General features: G+C 56.6%; 1 protein-coding gene across 1 annotated transcript; it reads left to right on the top strand.

The window, feature by feature from the left end:
- The first annotated feature begins 635 nt into the window (after positions 1–635).
- LOC142024477 (ADP-ribosylation factor 6-like) lies at positions 636–7,171 on the top strand. The gene is made up of 2 exons (XM_075016524.1): positions 636–959; positions 4,931–7,171. Exon 2 carries the CDS (start codon positions 4,963–4,965, stop codon positions 5,488–5,490), a length of 528 nt encoding a protein of 175 aa, XP_074872625.1. The 5' UTR covers positions 636–959; positions 4,931–4,962; the 3' UTR covers positions 5,491–7,171.
- Positions 7,172–20,075: the final 12,904 nt, after the last annotated feature.

Here is a 20,075-nt window from a genome sequence, read left to right as displayed (position 1 = left end):
TTGTATACTAACACAGCAGTGCCAAATACACGCACACGGATTAACACAGCAGCCACACCCACACCAGTGTGAATTCACCCAGCAGCCCTACCCAGAAAAACACACACACATAGGTGTGAATTTACACAGCATCCCTACAAACACGTTTATTAACACAGCAGCACGTAGACTGACCCACCAGCCCCACACAGAAGTGCGTGTACTCCCATGGCAGCCCCCCCCACACACAGAGGTTCACTTACACAGCAGCCCTACACACACACACACAGAGGTTCACTTACACAACAGCCCTACACACACAGAGGTTCACTTACACAGCAGCACTACACACACACACACACACACAGAGGTTCACTTACACAGCAGCCCTACACACACAGAGGTTCACTTACACAGCAGCACTACACACACACACACACACAGGTTCATTCACACAACAGCCCAGCCAGTCCCGAGGCTGGCAGCCAGGATCTCTCCCATCCCCCGCCCCCCACCAATGGCTCCGCGGGGAATCTGACCAGACAATCCCCAACTTGGCTGGAGGGGGGAGGGGGCCGCAGAAAAAGGGGCCGGGCCCCTTTAAGAACCCCAGAGCATGCGCACGGCCGGCAAACGGGAGGGGAGGACACCCCCCCCCGCTACGGCCGTCCGCGCCCTTTCCTATTCCGGGACGGGCCAGGCGGCGGGCGGAGTGCGGCGCCGGCTGGAGCCAGGCGAGCCGGGACTGGAGCGGGGCCCCACGCCGGCCGCTGCGCTGTGCAGCCGGGGCTGTGCCCGGGATCCGCCGCGCCTCGGGCCGGCCATGCCCAGGAGCCCGCCGCCCGGGCAGCCCCGTGGAACGCGGAGACGCTGAAAATTGTTACATCGCGTTCGGAAGCGGGAAGCGCCGCTCGGGGCGTGGCGGAGCCCGCCGGGGCTCGGAGCTGCTGCGGGCTGCTGCTGTCCGCCGCCCCGCGCGGGTGAGTGGGGCTGGGCAGCGGCGCGGGGCGTGTCCGCGAGCAGGAGTGGGGGCCCGGGGGTGCACCCGCCCGCCCGCTACTAGGCGTGGGATGGGGGGGTTGACCTCCCCCCACGCGTGCACACCGTTCACGAGTGGGCGGAGGGGGCGATGGGTCCGGCCACACGAGCCCTGAGGGGGGAAGACAAATGAGCCAATTCCTCCCCCCCGTTTTAAAAGCTCCCCTTCTTAAGCGCGGGGGGGACACGCGCGTGTGTGTCTTGAAACTTCTGCGGGCGGGGGGAGGGTTTGGCTTCAAGACTGGAGCGGGGGGGGAGGGTTTGCAACTTCTCCTGGGTGGGCCCTGGGGTTTTCAGTTCAAGTTTGAAAGGGGCGGGGGCGGGGAAGACAGCCCGATGAAAGCGGCGCCCCCCCCCCCTTTCTCGGTTGGAAATCTTTCCCTTGTGCCTCGTGGCCTTGGAAGAGGCGGTGGGAGGGTGTGTGAGGTTTGCAACTTCCAATAGAGAGAGAGAGAGAGAGAGAGTGTGTGTGTGTAAGTGTAAGGGTTGCAACTTGTACCGGGTGGATCTGGGGGTTTGAATTAAAACGGCTCGGAGCCGGAAGCAGCCGTGCACGCACACCGCCCTTGCTGGCGGTGCGGGGAGAGAAAGGGGAAGCGGTCGGTTTTCTCTTTTAGGCCCGGTGGCGGGTGCCTGCAGCTAACAGCTGAGCGCTGGCGGGGGTAGGGTGGGGTGGCGGTTGGAATCTATCCACCACCTTCTTGGTTAAAGGAGTGGGCTGGGAGTCTCCTGTCAGGCTAGAGCCCCTTCCCCCCCATCTGCTGCTTGGCCTGGGGTGGTCTGGAGCACCCTCACCTAGGCTGCCGAACTCCTGCTGGAGTCAGGGGTTTGCTGGGCTGGTGGGGGTGGGCTCCTGTCCCGGGATCGCTCCCATTTATTGGAGGTTTAATCATATCTTCCCAACTCTCGTCCCAGCTGCTCTGCTGGATGGAGGCAGAAGGTCCTGGGGTGGGAAGAAAACACCCCTGGGGCACCTGGCTTTGCCTTTGCCTGTGACACCCATTCTGCAGGGTGGACTGGCGGGAGCTGGGTTCCTTGGAAAAGGTGGGGTGGAGCTGGCTGCCCGGGTGGGGATTCCCTCTGGCTCCTGGCAGGGGCCATTTTAGAATGGTGCTGAAGCAGGCGTGGGTGGGGGACAAGCGGCTGGAGAGTCGGACTGGGATGTAGCAACTTGTGTCTCAAAGGTCAGGTTGAAACTGGAAACTTTGGCTGGGACAGCAGGATCACTGTGGGGGGTGGCGGGGTTTGAAGGCTCCCTTTTATCATACCAGCGAAAGCCCTAGTGTAGACGCAATTATGCTTCTTTCCCCCCTCCCCCCCCACCCCTTCCCCTTACCACAGAAACCTCACGCTTGGTTCAGGGGACTGACAAAAGATTGACTCCAAAAGTGCACAGGTATAACACCAGGTGATTTTTGGTCAGTGCCCTCAAAGTCCTTCCTGAAGGAGGACAGGATGGTTAGCCCCTTACTACAGATGGGGAAAACTGAGAACTGGAGAAGCGACAGCTTAGCGGGCTGGCAGTGAAGTCAGTAATATCTTTGGTGGAGGGGAGAGCAGGTGAATCTCAAGGCCTTCATTGGCCCAGGAAGGAAATTGGAAGGTTTCAAGCCAGGAAAGGCGCTTTGGAGGAGCCTCTCCCAGCTGGGGTAGTGGGAGCGAACAAGCTGGAGTTCAAGCCATGTATAGGTGGAATTCTGTGGTGCTGGGGGCCTACAGTCAGCCAGGAGCTGGGCAACCTAGGAACCCTGTGCTCCTGAGCTGCCCCCTGTGCCAGGAGGGCTTTTGGGGGTCACTCTTCTGTGGCAGGGAGGTGGTCACCTTCAGCTTTATAAACTGGGGGCAGCTCCTTTGGGTGGGATCTCGAGGGTGGGAGGGGGCGTGGTGACCTAACACTGCCTCTGATTGGCCAGAGGGGGGGGGAATCCTGCTCCACAAAGAGGGCTCTGCTATGGGCCCCTTAACGCAGCCTAGTGAAAAGGGCGTGGGCTGGCGTGGCGTTGAGGGGCGCTTGTGCCCACTGGAACATGGAGAGATTGAAATCGCTGCAGCATGTTCTGAGGCTCTGGGGGCCTTTGTTCCCTTTTGTCCACAGGCCCTTAGCGTGGGAAGGACAGAAGATGAGGAGAACTGTTCTGGGGGGGGTTAAAGGGGGGCAGAGGCCAGTCTGCAGAGCCCCTGGGCATGTGGGTGAGGCAAGCAAGCCCCGGTGGTGGGTATTTTCCATTTCCCACCTCCTGGCAACTTCCCTTTTAAGCTTGACCTTCAAGGCCACTCAGCTTGTGTCTAATCAGCCGCTGGCTGAGCAGGATCCCTTGGAGGGAGGGGGCTCTGCTCTCCAGCCTGGGCAAGGGGGAGGAATGGATGGCTCCCTCCTGGGATACCGATAAACACCGGGTGTCAGGAGCTGCACCCTGCTGTACTTCTGGGCTAATTCCGTCTTATTTGCAGCTCGCTGTTCGGACTCCGCCAACGCCCTGGTGACCTTCAGTATAAAGCATGAGGGACGCTCAAAGTCCTGGTGCTGATTTCAGTGGGAATGAAATGCCTAAATATCTCACAAGGATCTGGGCCTGAGAGCCCAGTAACAGCCTGAGATTTCATGGGGCCTTTGTGTTTGCAGAAACTAGTTCTAGGCCTGTCTGCAAACATGTGGGATCCGTTCCTGATATGCTCTTAAGAGCTGGGTTCTTGTAAGTGGGGGACAGGAGCTCAGGATTCCTGGGCCCCTCTCCTGGGAGGGTGTCCCCTGTTTTGGAGCAGAAGCATCAGGAGTCAGGACTCAGTTCCCAGCTTTGGGAGGGGAGTGCAGGCTGCAGATGAGACGGGACCAAGGCCTTGACTTGTGTGACCTACCCTGTTCTTCTGCCTCTGGTTTTTCCCACCTGCGAAATCGAGGAGGCGTTTGAGGGCTTTGGGATCCTCTATCATGGGGGTGCAGGGGGGAACCTTTTTGGGGTCAGGGCTAGTGACCCAGAGAAAAATCAGTTGGGGGTCCCGCAAGTGAGAAGAACCCCCCACCCACCTTACTTATATGGTCCCTGACTAGAAAGCAAGGTGGAGGGAAACGTTCCCTTCATGGACCAACCCCAGAGCCCAGGAAGGTGCAGAGCTAGTAGACTTGTGGGTCTCCCTAGGCTCTGGGTTTGTGCAAAAAATGGGGTGTGGAGTTCCCTTCGACACTGCTAGGAAGGTGGGAGCAGGACCAGGCTGGGTTGTGGGGTCTGGGCAATGGGGCGGTTACCTGCCCAGTCCCTAGGGGCACACGTGGCTCTGTGTCCCCTGCCACTCCCATGGGCTGCGATTCTGGCCAGCCACCACTTCTCTGTGCTGTTTTCTCCCTCCTGCCCCCCCACCCCCCCCCCCCCAAAAAAAAAAAAAAAAAAAAACCCTCACACACAACCCGAGGCAGAACCTGTAGGCTGGACCTGGCCTCAGCTTGCCTGACTGGCCTGCGAGGCTTGAGTCTCCGCACCTTCTACCCTGCAGCAGGTCAGATGCTGGGGTGGGGAGTCTTGAGCCTTGGAGGCTGGATCCAGGCAAGCTCCAGGCTATAGCTTCCCCACCCAGCTCATTGGTAGTTGGGTGAAGTGTCTGTTCCAGACCCAGCCTGAATACTTTGGAGGGTCTCCATTTCTGACTCGCAGACACAGTAACCGCCCTAAGCACTGCTCTGGGACTGGCCTCTACTATAGGGAGCTTCCAGGAGAAGCAGAACAAAGGGTGGGGAGGCAGCGTTGTCCCCATTTTACAGATGGGCAAGACTAAGGCCGGGAGATCTCGAGTGGGCATTGGTGTGAGTGGTGGGATATAGACCCAGATCTCTTGCCCAGCCCCACTGAGCACATGTGCTGTGGGGCGAGCCAGGCCCCAGCATTCCATCTGATTCCCTCTCATGTTCCTTCTCCTCTAGTTTTGTATGGACTATACCACTCTCCTGCAGCCATGGGGAAAATGCTATCCAAGATCTTTGGCAATAAAGAGATGCGGATTCTCATGCTCGGCCTGGATGCGGCCGGCAAGACCACTATCCTCTACAAGCTGAAGCTGGGCCAGTCAGTCACCACCATCCCCACCGTGGGCTTCAACGTGGAGACGGTGACCTACAAGAATGTCAAGTTCAACGTCTGGGACGTAGGGGGCCAGGACAAGATCCGGCCCCTCTGGAGACACTACTACACGGGGACCCAGGGGCTCATCTTCGTGGTGGACTGCGCTGACCGCGACCGCATCGACGAGGGCCGGCAGGAGCTGCACCGCATCATCAACGACCGGGAGATGCGCGACGCCATCATCCTCATCTTCGCCAACAAGCAGGACCTGCCCGATGCCATGAAGCCCCACGAAATCCAGGAGAAACTGGGCCTGACGCGCATTAGAGACAGGAATTGGTACGTCCAGCCCTCATGCGCCACCTCCGGGGAAGGACTCTGCGAAGGGCTCATGTGGCTGACGTCTAATTACAAATCTTAATCCCGGCTCTTTCGAGGCCTGCGCCCGTGCACAGCTCTCTAACCAACCCGACCTTATTTCCCCACCCCCACCTCCCCCACTTGGCTACTTTCTCTCTCTCGCTCTCTCTAAACTGGGGTGCAGCTGGTCCCTCGGCACCGCTCCCCCAAGATGGGGAACTGGAGCCTCCTGAGTGCTGGGGGGTGCAGGGATGGGGTGTGGCTCCTTAGAGCTGAATGCAAGCCACTTAGCCTGTTTTTCTTGTTTCTGGAAATCCTGTAGAGATGATTATTTAAATGAAGCGGGGGATGGGTGTAGACACCCTCCTTCCTTCCCTTGCCTGCCTACCCCCACCCCAGCTCTGTTCTTGGGGCCAGATCAGCTGCTGGATCTGTCCCTTATGTCCTGGTGGTTCGCAGAGCCGGCCAGCCATGCAGGGTAGGGGGCTGAGCTGTTGTACTAGGCACTTAAGGTTTTGCTTTGGGGGGCAGGTTCATGGGAGCAGCTGGGGGGGCAATCTCAGCTGATCACCGTTTCACTCTCTCCCCACCCCATCCAGCCCAGGTGTGGCGTGAAGGGCGGCTGTGCTGGGGAAGCCTGTGGGGGTGACTAGTTGAGCCTGTCTGGCGTCCTGGAGTGAGGCAGGCGCGCCCACACCTCTCCTCCCAAACCAGTTTCCCCGGCACGCGGGCAGGGTGGCAGGGAATCTCGGGCTGCTCATCTGAGCTGCTTCCCCTGGGGCAGTGGCTCTTGGAAGTAGCTGTCCTCAGCAGCTGAAGTCCATGTCGGGGTGCGGGTGGTGGCGCCTTCTGTGAGGAGGTGGCCACAGGCCTGATTCAAATCCCGGGGGTGTCTGTGTCCAAGTCAAAGGCTGCTGTGAGCTCGTAGTTCTCCCCAGGGGAGAGCTGCGCCCCTTTCCTGCGGCTCCTCCTAAGCTCCGTGCTCTGCTGAGCCGCAGGCTGGACTCTACTTGGGGTAGGGGGTTCACTGGTAAATGCCCCCAGAGCTCCTCTACCTGGGGACTGGGGTGCCCCTGGGTGGACCCTGAGCCAGCTGCCTGTAGAGCCCTCCAGGTCTGGACTCTCCCATGCAGGAGCTGCCAATACCACAGGCCTCAGCTAGAATGTCTGGGGGGGCCCTTTAGTCCCCCCCCAGCCTTGTGGAGTGACCCCCCAGGGCCTGGGGGCTCTCAGCCCCTTTCTCAGCTCTTTGAAGTTTCCAGGGTGGCTGAGGAAGACATGGTGCATTTTGGCTTGGAGTATGGCCTGGCCCCAACTCCCAGGGTTGGGGGGGTTCTGCCCTCCAGCTCCCCCACTGTCCCCTTGGCTTCCTCCTTTGCTCTGCAAGGGGGCAGGGGCCCATGGCCAGAGAACCACCTCCAGTAGAGGCTGATGATCCTGGTGCAAAGGGGTAGCTTTGTAGGCAGGAGCCCTGTCTTCCTTCCTGTGGAGAGCAGGGTGTGGAGTCCATGGGGAGATTGCAGGTCCAAGCTGGCGCTGTTGCCGCCTAACCCTTGTGCACACAGCAGTTACTTCCCAGAATGCCTTGCACTGCACCCTAAAAATGTCACCGCCCCAAATTTCAGTGGCAGTCCAGCCCCTGGTTCATCTCTTCTCCCTCTTCGGGGAGGCGGGCGGGTTGAAACCTGCTCGATGTGCAAGCAGATTAAAGGTTTCCCTGCGCGGGTGCTGCTCTGACCAAACCTACTGCTGGAATGAGTTTTGCTTGGCCTCTGCACACCTTTCCTGAGGCCTGTTCCCAGTCTCCTTTCTCCCCCTCCCCCAACACATTCCCCTAGGAACCATCTTCTCCCCTCAGTTGCACCCCAGCTGGAGGGGCTTTAACAGACATTTCCAGGAAAGAGTCTCCCTGGAGCCAGCTCCCCTCTTTCTCTCTGAGGCTGAGCGCAGCTGGGCTCCCAACCTCACCCTGGGCGTGGCCCAACACCCCCCCCCCCCCCCAGGAAAGAATGAATCAGACCTAGGAAAGGGGGTGGTGCCCCCTCCCTTGGCTGACTGGGAGTCTAATTACTTAAGAGCCTGCACCGGCCGGGCCCTTTTTGCTGCAACCCCGGCCATGGTGTGGTCCCTGCTCCACCAAGGCCACCTTTGTGCAAGGTGTGGCCAGTTCTCCCAACCCTGCGCTTGAAACCAGCTCAGCTGTGCTGGGGTGGAAGGTGCTGCTCCCTGCCCCCAAGGCAACAGGCTGGTGTCCTGCTCCTGCGCTGATGCTGTCTGTCCTGGAGGCCCCTGGCGTTGCCAGCCGGGGACGACTGGCCCGGCTGGGGCAGGTGTGACCATTTCCCCTCTTCCTGCATCTCGGCCACGCACTCAGGCTGACAGGAGCTGCCCTGATGCAATAGGAGGAATATCGCGCTGTAGGGTGAGGGATGGGGACAAGTTTCCTTTAACATTCCAGGTTTGTGCCTATGTCTTTCCTCTTTCTCCACCCTTCTTAAATCCCCCTCCGCCAGCAGGTCTCCCTGGCCACGCTGGGACCAGCTGGCGCGGACGTGCTTTCTCCCCGCTAACTTGAAGCGGGGGGTGTGCGTGACTCTGTGTAGTGTTTACAGCAGGACCGGTGCCACTCTTTGGGCAGACGGGAAACAAAAAAACTGCCTCATCCCCCGCTCCTGTGCCCCGTGCAGACAGAGCCGGGGAAAGCACTCACATTTCAGCAGGCGTCGGCCAGGGGCAACTGCTGCCGGGGGGTGAGGGGTGGAGTGACTCCATGGGATGAGTCCCACGTACTCTCCCTCCACATTCAGCTGATCGGCCGTGTTAGGTGGGCAGGCTGCCTTTCCCAACCTGGATCTGCAATGTGCCAAATTCACGGTGTATGGGAGCCATGCTGGGCTTCCAACTTTCGCCGAATCTGCTGCAGGGGAATGCCAAGAGGCTGTCTTTGCTCGCTGAGTTGGGGCGGTGAAACTGGCATCATGTGGGTACAGACGGTGGGTCGGGAGCTGATCCCAATGGGCAGTGGACAGCTGCTTCGTCTCGCCGTACCCCTGCATCAGGTCCAGTTCTGACCCAGAGCGTTTACTCTTGCTGGGAGGGGGCTGTGTAAACCTTCCTCTGGGCGAGGGAGCGAATGGGCGAGTCTGTGCCTTTACTGAAGTGCCACTGTTGCTGAAAGGAGACGAAGGTACTAAGAACACCTCGGAAGAAGAGCTCGAAACAGCTGGGGACCGTGCTCTGCTTGGGGAGGTGCTACAAAGGGGAGACATTCTCTCTGGCTGCTCTGCATCCAGCCACGTACTGTACGTGTAATCCGGGAAGATTTCACATCTCCTCCTCCTGTTTTGCTTGGGTAAATTTCTCTCCGCGGCCAATGCTGCTGCGAGCGTCAAGTGTTTATTTCCAAGGGCTCATTACGGTCAAACTGTACTGGATTTTTTTAATTTTTTTCCCTTTCTAATCTTTACGCAAATGAAAATCTTTCTAAAAAAACCAAAAGCATGGACTGCCGTATGGTGCTTTATTTCTCACTTCTCAGGCAGAGTTTTCCCCCGAGAAAGGGTCTGGGTACTTACTCCCACCCTGCTCCCTGAGTGTCTCTACAGAGGCAGCCCTTGAACAGCAGTTAGCATCCTGGGCTGGGCCTTATGCGATCCAAGTTCTAGTCCCTGCTCGGAGCACCTCTTGCTGTGTGCCCTGGTGGGGTCATCTGTTTAAAAGAGAGGTCTGGGGGCTGAAGTGAGCGGTGTCCGAGGTAAGCAAGCCGACCCGGTTTTTGTATGTTGGATGTTCTTTACCTTGCAGAGGTGCTGGTATTTGGACATGCAAAACTGCAGCATCAGAAGGAGGGTGTTTGTGGAGGGCTACCGCGTGCAAACTGGGCCCAAAGTTTCAGTGCAGGGTTCCCTGCAGGCTGAGCACATGGGTGACCCCCAGGCACGATTCAGGTGCTACCCTGCTTATTAGCAGAGTGCCCACAGCAGGCAGCGTGGGTTTCTGTTGGTGGTGCACAGCCACCATGACTTGGTGCACAGAACAGAATTTATTCTGCCCATGGGTGTCCAGAAATAGAGGAAATGCTGTTTTAGTGCCAGGTCGACTGTCCTTCCTTCAGATGAAGAATCCATGAGGGACCTAGGGCAGCTGTGCTGGGGTTGAGCAGCAAACCAGGGCTCTGGTGGTGGTTCTGTCTCAGAGATCTTGGGCAAGTGGCTCCCCCTGCCCTGGCTGAGCTGGGCGCTGGCACTGCTGCAGAGGTTCATCCAGTGGGCGCTGGGGAACGTACAAATCGAGACATGGGTAGGGCGTCTTAGTGTGCATTTCGGTTCCTCTTTCGAAGCGGAGCAGTGACTTGGGCGATTTGGGGGCCGCTGATCTCATTTCCGGCTGGGTGTTGCTGTGGGTGAGCCCTGGGCTGTTCATGGGCACACCCAAACTGGCCTCCCCCACCCCCCCGCTGCAAGTCTGTAACCTACTAAGCCAACCACCTCCTCTCTCAGTAACCAGTCACCGTGCTTTTCACGGTCTCCTTTCACACTTCGCTGCCTCCTGTATTTCCTGCAGACATACTGACACAGGGCCTGAGTCAGGACACCTGGGTTACAGCCCTGCTCTGGGGGAGGTTTGACTGCTGGGTTTGCAACCCCTCTTGCTGCTGCTGATTGAAACCTACCGGAGGGGGAAGGACACAAATTCTCCCGAGTAGGCTTGGGACCTCTTCAAACCTGAGCTGTACAGGGCTGGTTCCTCTTGGAGCTGGCGGGGGTCAGGGCGGAGGGGGAACAGTCTCTGTGGGGGTGGGGAATTTAAGCAAATACTTTGCTTTGAAAGTGGGGAAACTGAGGCATGGGGGGGTCGAGTGATGTGCCTGTAGTGCATGAGTCCAGGGCAGGGCTGGGACCAAGCCTCCTGCTCTAAACACTAGACATCAGTCTCCTGCAGTGGTGGGTAGAACCCGGGAGTTCTGGTTTACCCTGACCCTGCACACACTAACTACTGAGCACCACTCCCTCCTAACTTTCAGCATTGCAGCCCTGCCCTGCTCTTCAGCTCTAGCTGAGTGTACCGCTCCCAGACAGCCTCCATATCTCCAAGTGGCCCCTCCACTTCAGCTCAGGGTAACTGGGTGCAGCGTCCCCTTCCTGGAGACTATGATGTGCCGCGCCAGAGAGCTCAAAACTTAGATCTAAATTCCTCTGCCCCCTCCACCCCCGTGCTGCAGCTGGGAGTGCCCCCTGCTGGTTCCCTAGCCAGCTGGCGCCTCTGCAGCTGTGTTTCCCAAAGGGAGCTCCATGAAAAGTTCCATGGCAGTAGCCGTTTCCTTGGTGGTTCCCTGCCCGTCCACCCCGAAACAGAGCTAAATTGAGTCGATTTAATGGCCAGCAGGGCAGCACGAGGGATCTGGCCGTTAAACCCACTGAATTTAGTTCCATTATTTCAGGGCAGGGACCCGCAGGGAGCCCCTCACTTGCTCCCTGGCCAGCAGAACACCTCCACGCCAGCCTTCCTGCTGCTGGGCATGTGTGGCTGCCTGGCGTAGGCTCCTCAGCTAGTGCTATGGATGCGTTAGTCCAGGAGAGGGTGTGGGACCGAATGGGTTAAACCGGGAGGGTGGGTGGTTGTGGGATGGGAGGTAAAGCTGGGAGAGGGGGGTGGTTTTGGGGGCTGAGGCGGGTAAAGCCTGGAGATGGGGGGCAGGTTTGGGGGCTGAGGGGGGGTAGAGCCTGGTAATGGGGTTCTGCAAAATTCTTTTGAGTTTAAAAGGGTTCTGTGGCCAAATAAAATTGGGAAAATCTGCTCATTTGGATTCCTTGAGTGGCAAAGTCCCAAGCACCCTGGTTGATTCAATTAAGGTGGCCCAGGAAGGACAGCATGTCTGCATGTAAAATGCAGCCAGCCAGGAAGCAGATCTCCAGCTCAGACCAGCCCATTGGGGCAGCTGGACTTGAGCTGCCCAACGTAGGGCGTGCCTGACGATGGACGGATGTCCCCAGAGGTAGGGAATGATGTAGAGCCTAGGTGTGCTGCGGCAAGGTCTTGCAGCTGGCCAGGCACCAGGACTGGGTGCCGTGGGGGGTTTTATGGCCCTGTAGATTGCTCATAGGTATCCAAGGCCAGAAGGTGAAGTTGAAGGATTGGGTCACTTTGGAGACAAATTGGAGGATTGATCCAAAAATAATCTGATGAGGTTCAACGAGGACACGTGGAGCCCTGCACTTGGATGGAGAAATCCCAAGCACTGTGATGGGTTGGGGACCAACTGGCTAAGCAGTGGTTCTGCAGAAAAGGACCTGGGGATTACAGTAGATGAGATGCTGGAGAGGAGTCAACTGTATGGTATTGTAGCGAAGAAGGCTAACGGTGCATTAGCAGGAGCATTGCCAGCAGATCTAGGGAGGTGACTCTTCTCCTCTGTTTGATGCTGCTGAGGCTGCAGCTGGAGTCCTGCATTCAGTTCTGGGCCCCCTGTATGGGAAGGATGTGGATGCATTGGAGAGAGTCCAGCAGAGGGCAAAAAAATGACAAGGGGGGTGGAGCACATGATGTATGAGGAGAGGCTGAGGGGTTTGGGCTTATTTAGTTTACCGAAGGGAAGAGTGAGGGGGGATTAGATAGCCTGAAGGAGGGTTCCAAAGAGGGTGGAGAGAGGCTGTTCTCAGTGGTGGCACATGACAGAATGAAGAGCAATGGTTTCAAGTTGCAATGGGAGAGGTCTGGGTTGGACAGTAGGAAACACTTTTTCACTAGGAAGGTAGTGGAGCTCTGGAACAGGTTGCTTAAGGGAGGTGGTGGAATCTCCATCCGTAGAGGTTTCTCAGGCCAGGCTTGCCAAATCCCTGGCTGGGATGATTTAGTTGGGATTGGCCCTGCTTTGAGCAGGGGGTTGGACGTGCCCTCCTGAGGTCTGTCAACCCTATGATTCAAAGGCATCATTGGGGCACATTCACCCTATGGCTATGTCTAGATTTCAAGCTTCTGTCGACAGTGCACGTCCAGACTGCAGATCTGTCGGCAGAGCTCTGCCAGTCGAGTGCGTTCTGTCGGGTTCTCTGTGCCCCTCGTTCCACAAGGGAGAAGGGACGTCTCGACAGAGGGGTTTTTCCCAACATTTGGCCCCATGTGACGGGGCCACGTGTCGGGAAAGCCTCCCCCCGACAGAACAGTCAGCAATCTGCTGAGAACTGTCGGCAGGAGTGAGGCAATCAAGCCACAGCCTGTGTGTGTGACAGATCAGACCAGAAGAATTTCATTCTGGTTTCCCTGGGCTGAGCCTATGTACTTGCAGACAGGGCAGTCTGGATCCAAAGACAGCAAGAGACAAGGCTGCTGATGCTTCCTGTGGGAATTGGTTCCTGGGATTAACTGTGCATGCTCTTAAAAAGTTGTTACCTAGTATCTCATTGATCTTTGCCAGGCTTTGGGTATGTGTGGCTTTCTTGACTCGATTAACAGGCTCTATAGTACCTGCTGTGTCCGCCCAGGGAAGGTATTAGAGTCCCTGCTCCATCATCCCTGGAGAAGCTGGAAAAGTGAGGTCCCACCTCCACACAGGAAGTTTGGGACTGAGCTGGGAAGGGGGAGCCCACTTGTCCCTGCTCCTGGTGCCTTTGCACCATCCTTCCTTCCCTCTGGAAGTCTGGCCCATGTACAGCAGGTGCCCACAGCACGTCTGCCCTTAAAATTTCCTGGGTGTCCCCCAGTGACCTCTCTGCTGTTTTAGGGACAGACATCCACAGTGACTTCCCCACTCCTTCCAGCAGGGAGACTGAATGATACCAGGTCAGAATGTTTGGTCCCTGCCATGTCAGGAGGGGATTTGAACCCGCACCCTAGTGGTAAGAAACTCTGTAACCCACTGCCACGCCTCTCGGTCTTCCGCCTGACCTAGATCGTCTATGAGCGTGTGTGTAGGTGGGCCCCATGTGCTGTGCATGCCTGCATCTTGGGAGGGGTGCAGCTCAAAGCTGCAGCATGGGGCTGTCAAGGGGTGCCCTGGGGGGAGACGCAGCGAAAAGCTGCCAGGTGGGATGGGAAAGCTGAGGCTGCCGTTCGCCAGAGGCTGAGTTGCATCAGGCTGAGTTGAGCATGCGGCTTCATTTCCTGGGCTGCGCCAGCCTGTACCTCCACACTCGGCCGCTTCCTGTCCCTGCGGTTAGGCAGCCAGTGTGCTCTCCCTGGCGGAGCCTTTTGTGTCTGTTGCCTTTGTGTCATTGTGATCCAAACAGCACATCCAGGGTGGGGGGCAGGGAGGGGACATGCTCTGTCACAGCCGCTGAGCTGCACTCCCTGAACTGAGACTGTCCAACTCAGTTCGTTTGTGTCTGCCGTTGCCGTTCTTCATGTGCTCAGTGCTGCTGCACTGACAGCCTTGGAGAACGAGGGGCTCCGTGTGTCCCCAATAGGATCAGAGCAGGTTCTGCCCCCTTCAGTGCATTACCTCCAGCCAGCAGCCTTGGGTCCCTGGGGACCCATTTGCTTCGGGCTTCCCTGCTGGGGGGCTCTGGGGTGATGAGGGTGCTGTCCCACTGGGAACTAGGCTTAAGACTTCACAGATCACTGGCTGTCACTAGTCATCGCTTTGCTAACGTGACATTAGATCTGCTCCCTGGGGAGAGCAGGGGAAAGGGCCCTTATCCCATTCTCTGCCCCCTCCCAACTCCCTCTTGTGTTCTTTATTGGTAACACCTGCCCCCTCTGGTTTTTGTTTTGCTCCAGTTTAAAAGCCTGCCCTCTAGCCTGGCAGGGCCCCTCCCTGAGCCTCCATCCCCTTTTGTTTTTCAAGCAGTTTTGGGCTGCAGAGGAGGCACCTCGCCAGCTGGCAGCTGTCTGCAGCGAGGGATGAAGGCCTTAGCCAGATCTGAAGAACGCCCTCATAAACAGAGGCTGCTCCCTGGCATGGGAATAAAGAGCCTCTCTTTCCCACGTCCATCCGTGTGGCTGTCTCTTCTGCTCCGGCCTCCTGCGGGTGTGTGCCGCGGCTTCTCTGCCCAGATCGAGGGCTGCAGGTGGGGAAGGGCTCTGTCTCTGCTCCCTCCGGCCCTCTTGGTCACTTGTGTCAGTGCTGCTGCGGCCCTGTGTTCCCCTGCTGAGTGCTAGCCTCTACCTAGGAGAGCCCTGAGATTGCAGGGCCCAGGAGTAGCTGTGTGAAAGGTGCCTGCTTGGCCAGCTGGGTGCTCTGGTCCTGCTGGGACTGATCCAACTCAAATAGATGTGGGGGAGGGTGGAAAATCTGGGTTCCTGGAGTGTCCTTTGCATGAGCCTTTGCCCCAGGGAACAGCTGATTCCCCTCCGTCAGCAAGGTTGGGGGAAGGGAGAGGTCAGTGCAGAGTTTGCCAAAAGCAGAGGAAATCTCTGCTGGGCGGCAGCAAAGAAGGTGAATCCCTGGGTGTGGTGGGGGATCAGGAAGCGGAGACCTTGTTCTCTCCGCTGTAGGGGCTGGCTGGAATCTAGCATAGGAAAGGCACTGAGACCTACCACCCAGGGCCCTTGTGGCCCCATGCTCTTGATGTGCCATTCTGTTCTTCCAGCCCCACCCAGCCAGGGTTCCCTGTACGCTGAGTGCGTGGGCGACCGCCCAGGAGAGATTCAGGTGCTGCCCAGCCACGTACCCACAGCCGGCAGCCTGTGTTTCTATGGGACGTGCACATCTGCGCAGGCCTCGGTGCACAGGACAAAATTTATTCTGCCCATGGATGGAAAAATTGAGAGGTAACACTGGCCACAGCCCTGCCAGCTATCCCAGACAGGGCTCTCTTTTACTCCCCTCCCTGCTGATGCTTTTGATACGCGTCCCAGTCCCCTCCCCACCCCCATGCTAACCCCCTGAAAATCCCAGCCTGCAGACTCTCCCTTTAGCTGCTGGGGCAGCTGTGTTTTGCTGGGGAGGAGCAGGGCAGCACTGGTTTTGACTGGAGGAAAGGACGCAGCAGGAGAGGGTAAGATTGGAAAGACCCTGGCAGGGTGTAACAAGCCAGACTCTGCCCTTGACACTCCAGATGGAGGTTTGTACAATGGGCGGCCGGCTGGGCCAGGAGCAGGGGGTTGAAGTCATTCGCAAGGTCTTGCTTTGGAGCCTGCTGTTTCAGGGCTGGAAAAAGTTCAGAAAAGAGCAAAACATAAATGATGAGGAGTTCAGAGGTGCGATTAACAAGTCAGGGACTTTTCAGCTTGGAGAGAGGAGCCTAAGGGGGGATATGATAGAGGTCTATAAAATCAGGACTGATGTGGAGAAAGTGAATCAGGCAAAGTCATTGGCTTGGTCCCATTAGACATGAACTAGGGGACACGGGATGAAATGAATAGGCAGCAGGTGTAACACAAATTGACAGAAGTATTTCTTCACGCAGCGCACAGTCAACCGGGGGCACTCCTGGCCAGAGGATGTTGTGAAGCCCAGGACTTTAACAGGGTTCAAAAAAGAGCTAGATAAATCCATGGAGGTTGGGTCCATGAATAGCCATTAGCCAGGATTGGTAGGAATGGGGTCCCTGGCCTCTGTCTGTCAGCAGCTGAGACTGGGTGACGGGGAGAGATCAGCTGACAGTAACCAGTTCTGTTTACTGCCTCCGGGGCACCTGGCATTGACCACTGTCTGAAGACAGGCTCCTGGGCTAGGTGGACCTTTGATTTCACCCAACCTGGCTGTTCTTCTGTTCTTATGATAGGGAAGAACCGTAAGCGCCCTGTGAAAAATGGACCAGTGCTTGTCTGGGATCTCTTGTCCTGGCACGGCTGTTCAGGGAGTGGACCTGATAGCTGCCTTTGCAGTGATGCTTTAAATTAAACCCTGCAATCTAAGCTCTCTGCTGGTGAACTCTGCTCTGTTTTCCAGGAACTCTTCTGCCTGGGCAGTCCTGGAATCTAATCAGCTGACCCTGGGGGCAGAGGAGCTGGGTGTCTGGCAGGAGGGGAGCAGCCATAAACTTTTAAATAAGAACAGGCAAAGGTTCTGCGCTCCTTAAATGCTGATGTCCTGTATCTTCCCCTTCCTCCTGTAGAGACTGAAAAACCCCTCTGGGAATTGTGACAGATAACTGTGCTAGTCTGTATTCTAGCAAAACAAAAAAGCAGTCATGTAGCACTTTAAAGACTAACAAAAATAATTTATTAGGTGATGAGCTTTCATGGGACAGACCCACTTCTTCAGATCAATAGCCTTACCAGAACAGACTCCATATATAAAGCACAGAGGTCCAAAAATTGTTTTCAAGGTTGGCAAATCAGAAGAGCAGAGGGACGGATGGGGGAGTTAAGAGTTAGATAAAACATCCAAGTATGTAAAAAAGTCCTTATAAGGGGTCAGGTAATTGCTGACCCTGTTCAAACCACGTGTTAATGTGTCGAATTTGAATATGAATGTTAGTTCTAAGCATTCTCTCTGTAGACAGTTGTTAAAGTCCCTTTTCCATAGAACACAGACTTTCAGGTCTGTAACAGAATGGCCCACTGCATGAAAGTGCTGGCTGACAGGTTTGTGTATTTGGGGATTTTCCATGTCTGTTCTGTGTCCGTTCATTCTTTGTTGAAGAGTGTTTGCAGTCTGTCCTATACACATGGTGTGTGGGCATCGTTGGCACATGATGGCATGTATGATGTTAGTTGAGGAACAGGAGAATGTGCCCGTGATTCTGTAATTAACATGGTTAGGTCCACTGATGGTGTCTCCAGGATAGATATAACAAGAAGTCCTGTGGCACCTTACAGACTAACAGATATTTTGGAGCATGAGCTTTCGTGGGCAAAGACCCACTTCATCAGATCTCCTGTCCCTTGTGTTCCTGCTTGACCTGTGGGTCTCTGCCCACGAAAGCTTATGCTCCAAAATATCTGTCAGTCTATAAGGTGCCACAAGACTTCTTGTTGTTTTCGAAGAAACAGACTAACTCAGCAACTGCTCAGAATAGATATGTGGACAATCCCTCTGGGAATTGTGTTACGCTGATCAGAGACAGTGGGAGCTTGGGTACGGGGCCTGAGTTCCCAGCCCTCTGCTTTTGGGGTGGTCACTCCCCAGAGCTGTGTGGGCTGGAAGTGTTTTCCAATTAGAATGGCAAAAAAGGACAGCGGTGAAGAAGAATCAGGCCTGCGGGATGGGCACTGACAAGCTGATTATGGCAGAGCCAGGAGATTGTGGGGATGGCCTGGATGCACTCGGCACCCCCCTGCTGTGTTGCAGCTTGGCATGCCAGGGCTCTGGGCCTATTGCAAAGGCCCTGCAGAAGGAGGCAGGCATGGCTGATCTCAGAAGGGGGCGTGGGGCCAGAGGACTGCTCTGTACCTTGCCTGTGCTGGGTTCTCCCAGATTAGGAGGTGGCATGTGTGTAGCGGGGAGCGTAACTGATTCGCTGCCCTCCTCAGAGCTGTGCTGGTAGGTCGGGCAGTTCCTACCACGGCCGAGTCACAGGTGCCTCAGCCACAAGTCATTCAGAGCTTGCTGCCAAACCATGTTTGCGGGGGAGCCTGGCCAGTGGGGAGCCTACAGAGGCCTGCTCCCCTGCAGTGCCCCAGTCTCTTTAGCTATCAGCCTGGGAGCAGAGCAGCTGGGACCCATCAGCGGCACGGCAGGGAGGGTCTGTGAGCCCAGCCCCGCAGCTGCAAGGGCTCATGCAGGCTGGCAGGGAGGAGCGGCAGCTGTCACCAGATCTCTCCCTTTTCTTCCTGATTGACCTGTGGGTTGGGCTGAATCCCTCTGCAGTTTAGAGAGCTGACAAGAGTCTGGGGCTATGAAAGCACCTCGGGCCCAACCCCCTGTTCCCCCTTGGTCTCGACCTGTTGCCCCAGCTGGTTCACCTCCAGGCTCTCCCCTCAGCGCAGCCCTGCCAGTGTCCTTCAGTCCCAGCCTGCAGCCCCTCTAGTCCAGCTCCGGACTCCCCTCTCTACCAGCCCTGCTGCTGCCCCTCAAGCCTGAGCTGCAGCCTCCTGCTGTTTCTATCCTCAACTCCCCCCAGAGCTGCTGCCATATGTGGGCTCCCGCCAGGCGACCAACAGCTACAGGGTCCCTCCAGCCAAGGATAAAAGCAGGAGGGCGCAGCTGTTCCCCCTGCCATTCCCAGGTTGCCAAGGCCACTGGCAATACCCAACGTGGGAGGTCGCACCCCGCTGCCTCACTTTGCAGTGTGATCCCCATCCCTCCTGTCCAGCATCTCTCCGGCCAGGCAGCAGCAGAGCCCACTCCGTGTCCCACAGCGCCTTCTGCCTGGAAAGCAGCAGCCTAGACCCAGCTTGGATCCTAGCAAGTGACTGGGCCGGGAAAGGGGGAGCTCAGTCCATTTTTTAACAGGGCCGTGTCTGCTTTACACCTCCTGCAGCTGCCAAGCTGACTAGAGCAGCTTCTCAACAGCACCAGCAGAGAGGCCAAGGCTGGACTGGATCGTGGGCACACAAGGCCCCTCACAAGCTTGTTTGTGACCAGGTTTGCTGCTTGCTTTCGGGGGGCGGGGATAATTCTGTCGGTGCTGCTTGTGATCTGAGAGGGAGCTCTGCTTCTCTCTTCTGCCCAGTCCCTCCCAACAGAACTCTCCTGCAGGGTCCAGGCCCCCCAGGGCTGGGCTGTCCTCCACCCAGAATCAAAACACCCACATGCTCACGCCCCACTAACACAGCATGTCTGAGAGGTCCAGATAAGAAGCACTCACCAGCTCATGGCTTGTATGTCCCTGGCCTCTGCAGGCTGGGTCACACAGCAGTGCCAAGCTGTGACCCTCACGTGCCCTTGCATTCAGGGTTAAAACAGCACTTTAAGCTGCCACCTTCCTATGCTCCCTAGGTTCAGCACATCCCTACCCCCACTTTCACACCACAACCATTCAGCTAATAACCCACTTGATGAGCAAATCCCACAGGTTCTAGGGGCACCACAGGGATCTTTAGCTTAGGTACAGAGAGCATTGTTGGCAGAGTGAATGGGGAAGCCAAAACCTACATCCCCAAAGGAGTGTGGTGGGGGAGAAGCCATCAGTTCAATCATGAAAGTTACTTATTTCCAGGTAGTTGCCATACGAAGGGAGGTAAACAAATGAAGCAGTTGCAATATTACATCTAACTTACATCTGATTATGAACATTAGGTTTAGCAAATAATAACTGATCACATATAGCAGAGTCAGGAGGTTAGACCTGGAGTATAATTTTTAATGGGGGGCGGCCTCCAAGATTTTGGTAAAACAGACACTCAGACCCCACACCCTCTCCTGCACCCCAGTCCCCTACCCCGAGCTCCCTTCTGCACCCCACCTCCATCCCAGACCCGACACCCACTCCGTAGAAAAGTGCAACCCTTGTCCACTTACTAAATCTTGGCGTGGCCATCCGTCAAAAATTACTGCCCACCCCTGCTGTAGATGTTGCGTCTGCTCTGGGATTGTTTGGCAGTACCAGCAAACCTCTCTTAGCGTAGGCTAGACCCTGCTAATGCTTGGCCTTCGTTACATAAGCATGCCAATTTACCTATATAGGCTAGACATCTCAGAAAAATCACCGCCCCCTCACATCCCGGCTGATTTAACAGCGCCAGCAAAGTCAACCGGGGAGACACAGCTGTGCTGACAGACGAGAGTGTCTGGTAGCATAGCATTTGGGGAGCTGGCATTGCTAGGCCAGCAGAATTCCTTCTGTCAGCACATGCCTCAGCTACACTATGTCAGCACAG

Source organism: Carettochelys insculpta, chromosome 22 (assembly GCF_033958435.1).
Source record: "Carettochelys insculpta isolate YL-2023 chromosome 22, ASM3395843v1, whole genome shotgun sequence".
NCBI lineage: Eukaryota > Metazoa > Chordata > Testudines > Carettochelyidae > Carettochelys > Carettochelys insculpta.
Note: the sequence above shows the minus strand (reverse complement) of the source record. Positions and strands in the feature narration are given on the sequence as shown.

Excerpts from the sequence above, each read along its gene's own strand:
- LOC142024477 (XM_075016524.1), top strand. The coding sequence starts at position 4,963 with ATGGGGAAAATGCTATCCAAGATCTTTGGCAATAAAGAGATGCGGATT.